Raw genomic sequence first — 14,400 nt, 5'->3', positions numbered from 1 at the left:
TTTATAATTCAGTTAATCCTAACTTTAGATTAAAAATTAAAAGTGTGGGGGAATGGGGCTCGGCAGGTGGAGTCTGGGTATGGGGGGGATCAGTGGGGGGGGGTCTGGGTGCAGGGACAGTGGGGCTTGGTGAGATGGGAGTCCAGGTGCAGCTGGTTGGGGCTCAGTGGAGTGGGGACCCAGGTGCAGAGGCCTCATCAGGGTGGAGCAGGTGCATGGGAGTGAGGCTCATTGGGGTGGGGGTTTGAGTGCAGGGGGCTGAGTGAGGGGGTGGTCTGGGTGCAGGGGTGGAGGTCCGGATGCAGGGATGAGGGGGCAGGGGCTTGGCAGGGTCCGGATGCAGGCGGGATGAGGCTCAGCAGGTAGGGCTGGGTGCAGGGGGGGTCTGGGAATGGGGGAGTCTGGATGCATTGGGGTTGGACAGACAGGGATGCAGCTCCCAATATAGTGACCCCTCCCGCCGCAGCTGAAGAGCGATGGGGTCAGGAAGTGGGAAGGGGGTGGTGCGGAGCCCGGGAAGGTTTCTGGGGGTGGGTCTGACCCTGCCCTTGTCAATCTGTGCAGGGGGGGAAGTGCACTCTTCTCCACCCCCCGCCGCACTGGGACTAGTAGCTGAGCCTGCTACAGGGTAGAAGCCACCAGGTGGGGCTGAGGAGGGCTGGGTGCAGGGGGTAAGGCTCAGCGGGGAGGAGTGTCGGGTTCTGGCTGGGCATGGGGGGGTCTGACCCAGCACTGGCCCAGGGCATTTGAATGCCCCCCAACCTCTGCAGTGATCTACCTCTCTCCCTGCTGCTCCAGGCACCTGAAACACACGATCCCACTGTTGGGGAGGGGCACATGACCACTCTTGCAGCTTCCCTCTGCTTCCCTGTTAGAAAGTCATTTTTCTGCAGGGTAGCAAAGAAATCTGTGAATTTTGCGCACACACAGGGGGGCAGAATTCCCCAAGGAGTAAACCAGTGGCCTCCCACTATCTAAGTCTCCCCAACCAGAAACTTGAGGGTGCAGGGAGGTTTCTGGTTTCCACCACAGACTGTATCTGACTGGAGATGAAATTACACACAACACAGTGAACATATACCCCACTGACCCACCCTTGGAACCAAGCTAGAGGCCAAAATGTGTTATTTTGAGAGCTGGCCTGGTCTCTCTGCACTCAGAGAAGCTGCCAAAGCTTTTAATTGCTGACAGACCACATTCAGTGAGAGCACAACATGAGCTTTCCAGAATGAAACATGCACCCCAGATTTAAAAAAAAAACAAAAACAAAAAACAAAAAGACAGCAGCTCTGAAACCCTGGGGCTAACTCACAAACCCTCCTGACAGGCAGGAGGAGAGAATGCGTGGCCATTCCATTCCTGGCTAAGGGAGACAGGGAAGCCAACCTAGTGGCATTAGTCTTTCATGCAAATTCAAGGTAAATAAACTTTGAGTACTGCCCTTCCCTACTTTGATAAGGGGAGGGGGATGTTCACTCTTTTCTCTCAGCTTGGCAAGTGACACAGGATTTGGTAGTTTTGTTTCCTGATTCTCATAGCCCAGCCTTTGGGTCCGTGACACTGTGTCACCCCCAACCCCACATCACCATAGCATCTGACCTCTTGGAACTGGTAATTTAAACAACAGGCTTTTTCAGAATTTTAAATTTATTCTCAGTGGAAAGGTTCTGTTAATATTTGCTGTTTTACAGAAACCCCTATGAACAGCCTGAACCAGCCCAATTTCCTGGCAGTGCCCTCCTCACACTAGGCTGTTTATCCTACCATCTCCCTAAAGTTAGTCAGCAGGGTTGCACCGAAGACTAATTTAGCCCACCCCATGCTGGCAATCCCAGCACTAACAAAACACACTCATTCTGCCCATGACAGCCCTCCGAACAAACTGGGGATTATTTTCACACTGCTGAGAGTGGACTCCCAGCTCCTACTGTGCAACCACAAATCCCTTACACTGTGATCTCTGTGCAGCAATATAGCTCCATTTGGGAGAGTCGGGAATGTCACATGCCATAGCTGTGCCAGTCTGGGCCATGTTGCCAGCATGACAGAGTTGTTAGGGGCTGCAAATTACAGAGCAGCAAAAATGCAGTTAGTGACAGCGTGTGTTCCCACCCATAGGGTTACAGTAGCCACAGCTGCCAAAAGAAATGCACATTAACCCAGCCCAGCTGCACACAGCATCCAGAAACAGAAGTAAGTGACTGGCCAGCCTATCTAATGATCATTTGCTCCAGCTTTTCTCCCTGCTCCCCAGTACCCCCATGAGTCCTCATCTGCCATCTCAGGGTTGGCCCAAAAGATCAGTTTCTGCTCTAGACTTGGTCCCTGGACCTGCCAGTACTGATGGCTGGAACTACAGCTGGGGATACCCAAACAAGCTGTGGGCCCTAAACATACCCACCCAGGGGTAGAAGGTCCTGGGAAGTTTTCCCTTACTGTGGATAGGCCATGCTACCAGAGCCAGAATAAATGCTGTGGTGGGTCCTGGAAGGGAAAGATCATGGAAGCAGCCTTCTTCCCATCTCCTGCTATTAGAATAAAGCCCTGTCTACTCTGGCCTGCAAGGGAAGCAGGTTACCACCACCTTAACAAAGCCAGTTGGTGCGGGGAAGTTGATCACCCAGATCCCTAGCTAGCATACGGGGGCTCACTGTAATCAGGCCAGTCAAGGCTCATTGCATAAAGATTGAGTGAACTAGGGTAGCAGAGACTCCCACCAAGAAAGATCTGGCCCCTGGGAAAGCCCCCAGGCTAAAGTTGCAGGCAACACAGAGACCTTTAGCTGTACATTCGCAGATGGCAGCACGTTCTGCCAAGTGTCCCCATAAGTACCAAACCCTAATCTGACCCCAGTTCCCACCCCCACATGCATCGCTCCATAAGACTCTGCCTTCAATAAGGTGTCTCTCACACACACACACAAAGTGCCTCTGGGCACAGGACTCAATGGACCTTTCACTAATTAGAACAGAGACTCTCAGATGCTGGTTTGTGAGGCAGAGAACAGGTCTGGTACTGTATGGTTCCTGCCACGCTGGGAACTATCTCAGCCTTGACAAAGCAGCCCTGGGCCATTTCTACCCCTTTCTTCCCAGGGTACTGGGAACCTGACCAGAGCCATGCAGGGGCAGAACACCACACTGCTCTCTCTCAGCTTCCAGACACAAGACAAGACAGCAAGAAAGAAATCAGACATGGAAGTCTGCCTCGCTCTGTTTCCCTGAGAGAAATGCACCCTCAACTTACCCCCTTTCTCCCAAGGAGGAGGGGCTCCCCAGACCCCTGCTCTCCCACCTACCCTTCCCCAAAGAAATCTCCCACACACTGACAATTCATACCCGAACCCTAGCCTTTCGTGCCTATGCAGGTTGCTCTGGCCCTGCCCCAGCTCCCAAAAAGCAGCTCTCCTCCTTTCAGCTCCCTCTGTACAGCCCTTGACAAGACAACTCTGTGTAAGTTCTTATCTGGTGGAAGCGGATGTTTGTCTGTCCACACACAAATAATCTCTACCCTCATGATAGGCCAGACCCAAACCCATTAATCCCTAAACACAACACCAGAAATAAACCAGAGGCACATAGGAATCCTGGAGAAGTAGCTCCAGTACCTTGTGCATCAAAGAAGGAATGAGTAGCTCCAGAACCAAAAAGTGTGGCTGTTATCTCCTGGGCTCAGGAAACTCCCCAAATGAGCTAATATGCTGCTCCAAATTCTTGCTTTTACTGCAGGGTGATTGTTCAGTTGTTCTCCCCCACCAGGCTGCCCCAGACCTGAGGAAGAGCTCTGTAACAAGCTTGAAAGTTTGTCTCTCTTACCAACAGAAGTCGGTCCAATAAAAGATATTACTTCACCCACCTTGTCAAGCCATTGAAAGGCAGAGCTGCCTCCCCTGGGGTTTGCCTTCCATGTGGCAGAGAGTAGGATGGAGTTGTGGAGAAACGAGTGCAAGGGACTTACTTGTAGGTTTTGGTTTTATCCAACCAGATGCCAGAAAGCAGAGCTCCAGCCATGCCAGACACTACAATGGTGAGTCCAATTCTTCCAGCATTCACCTCCTCCCCCTGTGGGAAGACACACATCAATACAGGAACTAGTTAATGGCCAACAGCAAGCAGGGATGGATGGCTGAAAGGGCCTCAGAGGAGGAGATACTAAAGGCCTTTCAAAGCTTGCTGTCCAGTACTGGTTTTTGGGTCAGCTTGTTCAGGATTTACCAAGAATGTAGGGTAACCCCAGAGAAAAGATGCTCCCAGGTATCCCAGTCCTAGCCTTTCCCAGCAGTAGGTGCTTTAGGGAAAGTTACAGAAGCCCTAGCTATGGAGCACTCCCCTCTCCTCCATGGGAAGGCAAAGTAGTGAAAGGTGCAGGAGCAATGACTGTCAGGAGGCTCCCAGCTGGTAGTGCTGTAGGGCAGCGGTTCTCAAATCAGTGGTCCATGGCCTTCTGGGGGTCCACGAGCCGATTTCAGGGGGTTTGCGAGCCTGAGCCCTGGTGCCCCACAAGGCAAAGCCCATAACCCATGGGTGCAGTTTGGGGGGGGCATGAGGGGCTTTGCCCCGCCAAACTGCAGTTCCATAACCAGACTGGGGCAGCCCTGGGAGCGGCTCCACACTCCCACCTTCTTCTCTCCCCCCTGCTCCTGGCCAGGTCGGAGGCGGGAAGCTGGAGACGGGCAGTGCAGGGCAGCTGCTGCTGCTCTGGCTGGTGCCATGGAACAGTTGGCCCTGGCGCTCCCCCATCTCCTGCTGCTGATAGTGCCCGGGGCTGCGGCTGCTCCTCAGCTCCCAGCACCCTTTGATTACTCCTGCAGCTGGTAAGAGCGGCCCTGTCGGGGGGACCCAGCTCCAGGACCAGCACAGCCTTCAGGGAGCAGCAACCACACAGCCCCTAGCTGCCCCTCTGCCTGCACCTTCAGCTACACCCCTCTCTGCACACAGCTACTAGCTATCCCCAACCCGCACCCTGAGCAGTTTCAAACTTTTTGAGCTGAAACCCCACCCCCTTTCAGTTATAATTTTTGGGTGCACCCCCCTGCAATCCTGGGTGGCCTGCTGAGGTGAGTCAGGGGGTAGAGTTGGTGCTCCCTCCCCAGACCCCACTGTGCAGAGCTGGCCCAAGCTCCGCCAGGTTCCACCCTCCCCAAAACAGAAGTCAAACTATGCCTATGCCTAAGGCCTGCCCGGGGGCCAGAGTCCGAGCCCTGGTGCCCCTCAGGGAAGAACTCCGAGCTTCTCCCGCTTGGCCCAGTGGCTGAAGCCCAGACACCCCCCCACCCCTCATGCCCTGAAATTTCTGTAGCATATTGGAGGGGGTGCTCAGAAAGAAAAAGATTGAGAACTGCTGCTGTAGGGAATAGGGCACAAGCAGTGATTGGGTGAGTTAACAGAAGAAAGCCCAACTGATTATGGTATAGGGGCATAGCCCTTGGTGGAGCTCACCAGCCCAATTCTCTTCCAGCAGAAGATGGTGCAAGGAACAGGGATAGGAGCGCTGGTTGATGCAGAGGAAATGCACCGTAGCTCCAGTACCAGTCTCTCTCAGCAGGAGGTGCTGTTGCACTGTGCCCTATACAAACTTTCTTTTGACAGCAATGCTGTAGGAGAGCATGTCACAGGTACTTACTGGATAGTTCTGGATCACCATGCGGTTCAGCAGAGTGGACAGGGCATAGAAGCAACCAGTGTTCAAACCTGAGAGGTGGATAAAAACACAGCATATTCACAGCCTGCCATTCTCCTGCTGGGTGAAGAAAGGTTGGGGACCTAGAGAGGGCTCCACTGAGTGTGGATGTTCTAATCCTGAGATGCAGAAGAGACCCAGGCATCAGGCACTGAGAGTGTGAGCACAGGGTTTTACAACGGGGCTGGGGAGCCTGCAGAACAACTGGCTGCCTTCGCCATGTCAGCTAGCAGAAGGGCTACATTTGGAGGGAAGGTGAGGGGCTGCTGGGCCAGCCAAGGCAAGTTATATCTCAGCTCAGTGAACGGGCCAAACCCTGCAGTCTCAGAGTTGCTTTTTATCTGAGTGGAGGGAGGTCGCACACTTTTTAGAGCTGATAGGGGGTTCAGTGGATCCAGGCCCCAGCACCTCCTCCCTCTAGTACAATCACTCTTCTCTAACCACTGGGTGGCACAGCTCACAAATGAGCTCTCCTGACCTCCATGTCCTGCCCTAGCATGACAGCCGCAGAATGACTGGCCTGGGCTATGTTGGGGTCAGTAAGCTGCTCACAGCCAGACTCATTCTTGACTGAACTCATTTACCACCTACTCCAACCAGCCAAGAGAGAATTCCAACCTCACACCCAGATTAGTGCTGGGCTGGCAGAGCCTCCCTTGAGGAGCTCAGATCCAATTAACATTGCAGTGCCAAGGCCAGTGACCTAGTGTGAGCTGGAAGAGATGTCCCAGCTGGAGGCTTCCTCACAAAGCGGAACTCGCTCACTCCCCACAGCAATAGCCAGAAGAAGTGGGCTCTTCCAGCCAAGAAGTCCTAGTAACTGAGTAGGAGCTAAGCAGTTTGCTGAGCAGTAACAGCACCTTCCCAAGCCACTATGGGCTTGTGTACTTGGGAAAATATGATCAGTCACACATAAAGATTACTGATGTCTTAAAGAGATGGTAATGCCAGTATAACCCTACCCCGTGTGGACACTTTATTCCACTATAAAAGTCGCTTTGCTTTAGTTTAAACCCCTTCCCAAGGGATACAAGCTACACCAAAAAAGCCACCCTTACACCAGAATAAAAGTGTCCACACAGGGGGTCATACCAGTATTACTCTACTGATTTAATTTCTCACCATAAATTAAGCTGAAAAAGCTTTCCCATGTGGGCAAAACCCATAATGGTCAATTCAATCCTCTTCTCAGAAAGTCATGCACATTTGCAACTGGTTTCTCTTTAAGGCTTCAGTGATCACTGTGACAGTGGGTGGGGATCATAGGTTCCACCAGTCACAGACCACACATCCCTGTGCTCGGGATAAACAAGGTTTAAAGTCCCTGTGTCGAGACATCTGCAATCCTTAAAACCCAGTCAAGTGCAAAATTCCCACACCCCCATCCTCTCTCTCTCTCTCAAAGCCTGAGTGAACAGCAGGAAGCACCCCAGGGTACAGAAGAAAGGAGGAGTATAGTAGCCTGAGCACAGGATGGGGAGACAGGAACTCCTGAGCTCTAATCCCAGCTCTGACACTGACTCCTCCTCTGCAACCTGCAGCAAGTTACTTCCCCTCCCCATGCTTCAGTTTCCCCCAACAGTAGAGTGGCGACACCCTCACCCACACACACCAGCGTTTATGAAGCGCTTTGACCTCAAAAAGCCTTGAGTGGTGCAGCAGCAGCAGCAGCGAAGTTCACATCTCCCCCATGTCCAGCCTCTGCCAACACATTGAACTAGGTCATGGTGCTGAGTGTGGTACAGGGATCTAACTAGAGTAGAATATATCCAGTAGACAGACACACATAGCCGCAAGGGAGACTGAGCCAGATTGAACGGCATGAACTCCTGAGAGGCGCAGCAGCAAAGGAGGGGATCAGCATGTTATCAGTTTCTGACATGATCTCTGGACAGGAAACACCCATCCCATTCACTCCAAAAGACACCTAGTGCAAGAGTGAGTTCCAGGTGGGTCAGTAACCTCCAGAGAGATAAGATAGGAGGGACACCAGGGAAAACTCTGCAATGGGAGCCGGCAGCAGGAACATACCCCAGAGTGCTGAACCTTGCTCTTCACAAGATTTGGCCCTGGAAGGAATGCACAGAGGAATCTGACGAGGCTGTTGGCCCACTTCACCCCCCACTCTGGAACACAGAGTTTACTAAGGGACACTTCACTGGCTGTAGCTTCAGGGATAGGAAGAAGGAGCATGAAAGGTCAGCACATGTCCTCTACCTACCATTGTTTCAGCTCAAAGCTGCATGTCAAACAATGCATGTTAACCTATGAAATATCTACTGTAACGGGGCAAGGCCAGATGGCTATAGAAAAGTAGTGGGAGATAGATATATTAGCTCCAGGCTAAACAAATCCCTGGTACCAGGATAAGTGAAATGGCAGCTGCTCCAGGTCAATTAAGACACCTGGGGCCAATTAAGAACTTTCCAGAAGGCAGGGAGAAGGCTAGGTTGATTGGGACACCAGAAGCCAATCAGGGGCTGGCTGAAACTAGTTAAAAGCCTCCCAGTTAGTCAGGTGGGTGTGCATGTCAGGAGCAAGGAAGTTAGTTATGCTGTTGGAGAGGCTGAGTAGTACACACCATATCAGTTACAAGGAAGGAGGCCCTGAGGTAAGGGTGAAGTGGAGCTTGAGGAAGTGAGGGCTGCTGTGGTGGAAGTAGCCCAGGGAATTGTACACATCATGTTTCTAAAAGGTCAGCTACCATAGCTGATACTATTAGGGTCCCTGGGCTGGAGCCCAGAGTAGAGGGTGGGCCTAGGCTCCCTCCCTCCCTCCCCCCCGCAACTTTGCCCCCTGATTAATCACTGAGACTGGGAGATAACAGATCCTATGCAAGGAAGGATAACTTCTCCTCATTTCCTTTGCTGGCTTATGATGAAAATGTCTCAGCAGACTCTGACCCTTGGCCCTAGAGAAAGAAGGGTTACATACAGGGTCACAGTGAGCCTGTGAGGCTAGAGAAATCTGCCAGGAAACGCAGGACCCACGGAGGCAAGGACAGAGCTTTGTCACACTACACACATGAGCGATGCATTTATACCAACCTAACCCCGGGGTAGACAGCACTATCTTAAGAGGAGGGCTTCACCCATCAACATAGCTACCGCCTCCCAGGGAGGTGAAGTACTCTCTGATCAGCGTAGGTAGCGTCTTCATTAAGCGCTACAGTGGCGCAGCTGCACCCATGCAGTGCTGTAAGTGCAGACAAGCCCTCAGACACGCACAAAGCACTTCATTGCTTTGGGCCCTCTAAGTCTCAGTCGCTTTATCTTTATTGTTAGGGAACTGAAAGTCAAGGGTGAGTCGGGCAGAACCAAGTGAGCAGAGGAGAAAAAAAACACAAGCCAGGAGGAAGAGACTTTGAAGTGTCAAAGTCACTAAACAGCCTTTTCAAATCCCCCAGTGACTCTAGAGCAGGGGTGGGCAAACTACAGCCTGCCAACATTTTAATCTGGCCCTCGAGCTCCTGCTAGGGAGCAGGATCCAAGGTTTGCTCCACTCTAGTCAGGGAGCGGGGGTCGGGCTTGCCTGCTCTGTGTGTACCGTGGCTCTGCGCAGCTCCTGGAAGCAGTAGTATGCCCTGCTCTGGCTCCTACACGTAGGGGCAGTCAAGGGGCTCCGCATGCTGCCCCCACCCCAAGCGCTGCCCCCACGGCTCCCATTGGCCAAGAACTACAGCCAATAGGAGCTGCAGGGGTGGCGCCTGCAGACAGGGCAGCGTACAGAGCTGCCTAGCCGTGCCGGAGTGAGGGACATGCCGCTACTTCTGGGAGCTGCTTGAGGTAAGCGCCACCCAGAGCTTGCACCCCTGACTCCCTCCCAAGCCCCTGCCCCAGCCCTGATCCCCCTCCTGCCCTCCGAACCCCTTGGTCCCAGCCAGGAGCACCCTCTTGCACCTCAAACCCTCATCCTCAGCCCCCACCCCAGAACCTGCACCCCTAACCCCCCCCCCCCCACACACACACACACCCTCCAACACCCTGCTCCAGCCCGGAGGCCCTTCCCGCACACTGAACTCCTCATTTCTGGACCCATCACAGAGCCTGCACCCCCAGCCAGAGCCCTCATCCCCTCCTGCACCCCAACCCCCAATTTTGTGAGCATTCATGGCCTCCCATACAGTTTCCATACCCAGATATGGCCCTCAGGCCAAAAAGTTTTCCAACCCCTGCTCTAAAAGGAGAAATTATACAAGGAAGAACAGATTCTAAAGAAACTCTTCACACTGAGAGGCCCTTCTCATCACCAGTACTGGGTCACTCTAACTAGTAACTGATCCCTTCCCCTTCACACTTACACCCACACAGTTTGATGGGCACATCAAGGACAGACTTTCAGCCAACGTCTGTATCTGATTTTCTCAGAAGGCATCAGACACAGAACAATCCTGGGACTGTCTCCAGCTCCTCGATACGAAGCTCGGGGGCAGCCGGATGGGAGAGGGGAAGAGAAGTTGCAGTACAGGACTAAGTGATCTGGGAAATGGCAGGAGTAACCTGGGACATCTGAGGGTCACTTCTAGAAAGCTCTACTGCACTCCCCAGGGAGAAAGGACTAAATGACCTAGTAGGCCTTTTGCAGCTCCAAAGCGAACATCACACTGTCCCCAGCCCTTGTTAATAACTCAGATGTTCCATTAGCTACTTGTGTTGGCAGAAAAACCTGTGAGGGGGCTGGAAATCCCTGACTGTGCTCCACACCGCAACCAGAAGCTTTCCCTATGTACTGTGTATCCCATTATTCCCTTCTCCTGAGGGGCTTCTCCAACAAGGAGCTTTCTGTTGCCAGGCACTGAGAACAGAGCCAGCCTATGCCAGAAACCTTGTCACACCTAGAACCAAGTGTGACACATTCACACACAGAACAACTTCCTAGAGTTCCCTGCAGCTGGCTAGAATACATCCTACTGGGGTACAGAGGCTGCTGTTCACCGCTTGGGTGGGTCACTAGAGGCACTGAGCACAGCCAATAGACCATAGCAAAGTCATCCTCCCCTTCTTACTAGGGGAACTGCTTCATCAGATGACAAAATTATAGTGTCAAAAGCAGAACCACCTCAGGCCCCCACCATACCCATGCAAACAAATCAAGGGGCCCATTTCTGAGAGTGCTGCAGAGGGAGAAGTGAGCAGCAGACTTAGCAGGATAAACACAAGTAGAGGGGACCTTAACAAACTCCCTCCCTCTGGCTTCTTGGGGGTGGGGGTTTCCTGAAGACCACAAGCTATGTCCATACTCACTCTAGTCCCTCCACAACCCCTTCCCCCCTGCTGATTCCATAGGGTCTCTTGGAGGCCACGCACTTGCCAAGCGTTTAGCAGCTCTTCACCCATATTATAACTGAGCAGGTTATTCCAGATAATGACTTGCTCCAGATCTGCCTGGGGGAGGGACTGTGAGCAAGGAAGATTTTTCTCCTGCTAGCACGCCAGATACTGGTCAGCATTGTCAAGGGAGGACCCATTCTGGCACACACAGTAGCAGGAAGATCTCCGCCTTCACCTGTCACTTAGCAGAGCCGAGACTGGACCTTACCATAAGCGACTATCAGCAGGACAAAATTGGTATTGCGGAGCAGCCTGACGATGGACTGCACGTAGGAATATTCCTCAGGTGGCTTCAACTGGATCAAGGCCTGGGCCCGGCTTGGGGGAAACGGGGGCTTCTCTCGGAACACTGGAAACAAACAGAATGGACCTGTCAACAATAGGGCCTCAGAGAATCTGGGCCCAGAGAGTCGGGGAGATGTTGTGGGGTGAGGCAGGGAAACCAAGGTTTATAAAAACACACACCTCCCTGGTGCTCTGAAATCTAAGATAAAGGAAACTCCAGCACTACTAGCCCCTACCCTCAGAGGAAGCAGCTGGGAAAGTCGTTGCCTGTCAGTTGAAATTTTATAGCTGTTCGGTGCTCAGCATTGGGTTGCCAACAGTCTAATCGCACAAACCCAAACACCCTTGCCCTGCCCCAAGGCCCTGCCCCAAGGCCCCGCCCCTGCCCTGTCCCTTCTCTGAGGCCCTGCCTCCACTCACTCCATCCCCCATCCCTTTGTCACTCGCTCTCCCCAACCCTCACTCACTTTCACTTTCTCTTATCCTCTCCCCATGAGAAGAAACATGTGCAATGGAGTGTTTTGTTTTGGTAGGACTTTAGGGCTTGCTTGTTGTTGTTTTATAAAATATACATGTTGCTCTGTATATATATTAGAGAAGACTGGTTGAAGAAGTATGCTTTGTACTTAGAGTGGAAGGCTGGGGAGGTTTGAGATGGTCTGGTGGACTGCTAACAGTCTTCAAATATGTTAAGGGCTGTTATAAAGATGAGGGTGGCCAGTTGTTCTTCCTCATCCACTGAGAACAGCAGGACAACAAGCCAATCGGAAGCAAGGGAGATTTAGGTTAGATATTAGGAAAAAAAACTTTTCAACTATAAGGGTAGTTAAGTTCTGGTACAGGCTTCCAAGGGAGGTGGTGGAATTCCCCCCATTGGAGGTTTTTAAGAACAGATTAGACAAACACCCATTAGGCGTGGCCTAAGTATACTTAATCCTCCCTCAAAGCGGCAGGATGGATGAAATGACCTCTCAAGGTTCCTTCCAGCCCTATATTTCTATGATTCTATGGTCCTTAATTCTTGGGGGAGTTCACTCCACAGTCTCAGACTAGCCCCCCAATAAAGCTCTGTCTCCTGGTCAGATAAGACCCTTAATGTAGAGAGTTACATTGTACCAGAGGAGCAGAGCCGTCAACCACAGTCTTCATCTCAGAACTTTGTGATCTTTTAGATATGCTAGACCCAGGCAATGCAGTGCCTCCAAGATAAGGACCAAGATCTTGAATTTGATCTGAAATTCCATGGGAGACTAGAGGACAGGTTTGCTCATGTTGGCTTGTGCTGCTGAGGAGACATTCTGCAGTGTTCTGTATTAGTTGGAGTTTCCTAGGTACTGAAGACTTCATACCCAGGTATATCGCATTGCTGTAGTCCTCCTGAGAAGTGAAGGTGTGAATAACTGAGGCCAGGGCATCATCTACCAGGATGGGACATAGTCTCCTCGCCAACTGAGAGATTAGAAAGCTTGCAGATGCTAAGTGTTTTAGTGAGGAATCTAAGAAAATTCCTAACTTTTGAACAAACTGACCAATTGAGGGTGTGTGCCTTCAAAGGAGACTGCACCATGGCTGCAAACTCTTCAAAGTGCTTTGCTCCGCCCACTGGCATCACCTCTGCCCTTCTTAGGTTCAGCTTTAACCAGCTGAAGAAGTGACCCTGTATGTGAACAGAAGCAGGTGCTATGCTGGGGCACTGCCCCAGATCGCCCCTAGTGGGCTGTCACATGCCCTCCCTGATAGAGAGACCCATAAACACAATCTGGTCCTCTCAGCTTCATCCCTCCCACACATTTACATTCACCTCCTTACCAATGATGACGAGGATGAAGAGCACTGTTGCCACAGCTGCAGTGATGAAAAACATGATGCTGATGTGGTAGGCCAGCTGTTCTGTGTCCTCCAAGTTGGGAACCAGAACGGGAGGGAGAACAAAGCCCACTGCAATTCCAAGCTGAGCAGAGAGATCAGGAGAGAGATAGAATTAGATGGAGAGTGAGGGGAACCTCCCCCTCAATCCTCAGGCTAGGACCACCATCAAGGGACTCAGCTCCAAGATGTGGCCTGCCTTTGCATAGTCAGAGGCTGGCCAGGGCCCGTCCAACTTGGTCTTCGAACCAAAAATCCCCTACTCAGTCATCCAACAATCAAAATAAAATAGAAACTAACTACTATTTTAGCAGAATCCACAACAAATAACCAGTGTGAAACTGTACCCTACTGGCCCCCACACTTGTAGGAGTGACACTAACCAACCCCAGCTGCCTTGCTAACTCTGTCAACTTCTCCACTGGCTCAAGTCAGTCTAAGAAGTTTAAGCCCAAGAGGAAAGAGAGCATCAAAAGCCACACAAAGGGTTTGAAATCCTTAAGACCAATAACATCCTAAATCCAAAGATGTGTTTGCTGAGCACCTGCCCCTATTCTGAGATGTCCTACTTTGAAAGGCTGTGAGTAGAGGCATCTGAGCCTGGCTATAGTCATTGTCCAACAAGCACAGCACCTGTGACCTTGGAGTCACTTTATTGGTGGCATTGACATCACCATGAAAATGGTATGCAGCCCCATGGCATACATGGTCTCATAAGTTGCCAATTTGCCAGGCTCAGAGGGAGAGGGTGGCATTTCCTTTTTCACCTTGTGACAATTTGGGGAAACTGACGACGCACAATTTACAAATTCTGTTTCAGCAAATGAATTCTCTGTGTGCTTAAACCTTTCAGGTTACCTGTACTGTGTTCTTGCTTCATACTCCATGTACAAAGGAGACAGGAGTGGCACCTGCACGGCCGGATGTGCTGAATATTAAGAATCTGACATTTGAACAGGTCTATATAGGCGGTACAATAAATATGGCCAAACCAAAAAAACTGATTCTGCCCAGCCAGGCTGGTAACTAAGCAACAGATCACCTGGTATGAGACTGATCTCTGGGGCGGGGGGGGGGGAGAGATCAGGGACACAGACTGGGGGCTGCTCTTGGGCACCCTGTCTAGGTAGGTGGGGGGTCCAGGACTCCCCACAGTGGTCTGGGCTCCCTGGGCAGCTCTTACCACTGTCAAGCTCCAGTTTCTGGCCTGGCCAGGGGGCAGAGGAGGAGAAAGGCGTGC

At 51.8% G+C, this 14,400-nt stretch overlaps 1 protein-coding gene across 5 annotated transcripts in view; it reads right to left on the bottom strand.

Moving 5' to 3' along the window:
* Positions 1-14,400, bottom strand: part of FLVCR2 (FLVCR choline and putative heme transporter 2) — a 65,443-nt gene that overhangs the window by 17,252 nt on the left and 33,791 nt on the right. For all 5 annotated transcript variants that reach the window (XR_014712002.1, XR_014712003.1, XR_014712004.1 and 2 more), the window contains exons 2-5: positions 13,104-13,245; positions 11,218-11,358; positions 5,623-5,690; positions 3,958-4,061 (exon numbers count right to left, since the gene is read on the bottom strand). Coding sequence is in view for 2 of the 5 variants with exons in the window: in XM_084630665.1 (XP_084486791.1) it covers positions 3,958-4,061; positions 5,623-5,690; positions 11,218-11,358; positions 13,104-13,245 (455 nt within the window). In the remaining 3 variants the exon portion in view is untranslated. The remainder of the gene's footprint in view (positions 1-3,957; positions 4,062-5,622; positions 5,691-11,217; positions 11,359-13,103; positions 13,246-14,400) is intronic.

Source organism: Lepidochelys olivacea (genome assembly GCF_965140295.1).
Source record: "Lepidochelys olivacea isolate rLepOli2 genome assembly, chromosome: 6".
Taxonomy (NCBI): Eukaryota; Metazoa; Chordata; order Testudines; family Cheloniidae; genus Lepidochelys; species Lepidochelys olivacea.
The sequence above is the reverse complement of the archived record's forward strand: the minus strand, read 5'-3'. Positions and strand labels throughout refer to the sequence as shown.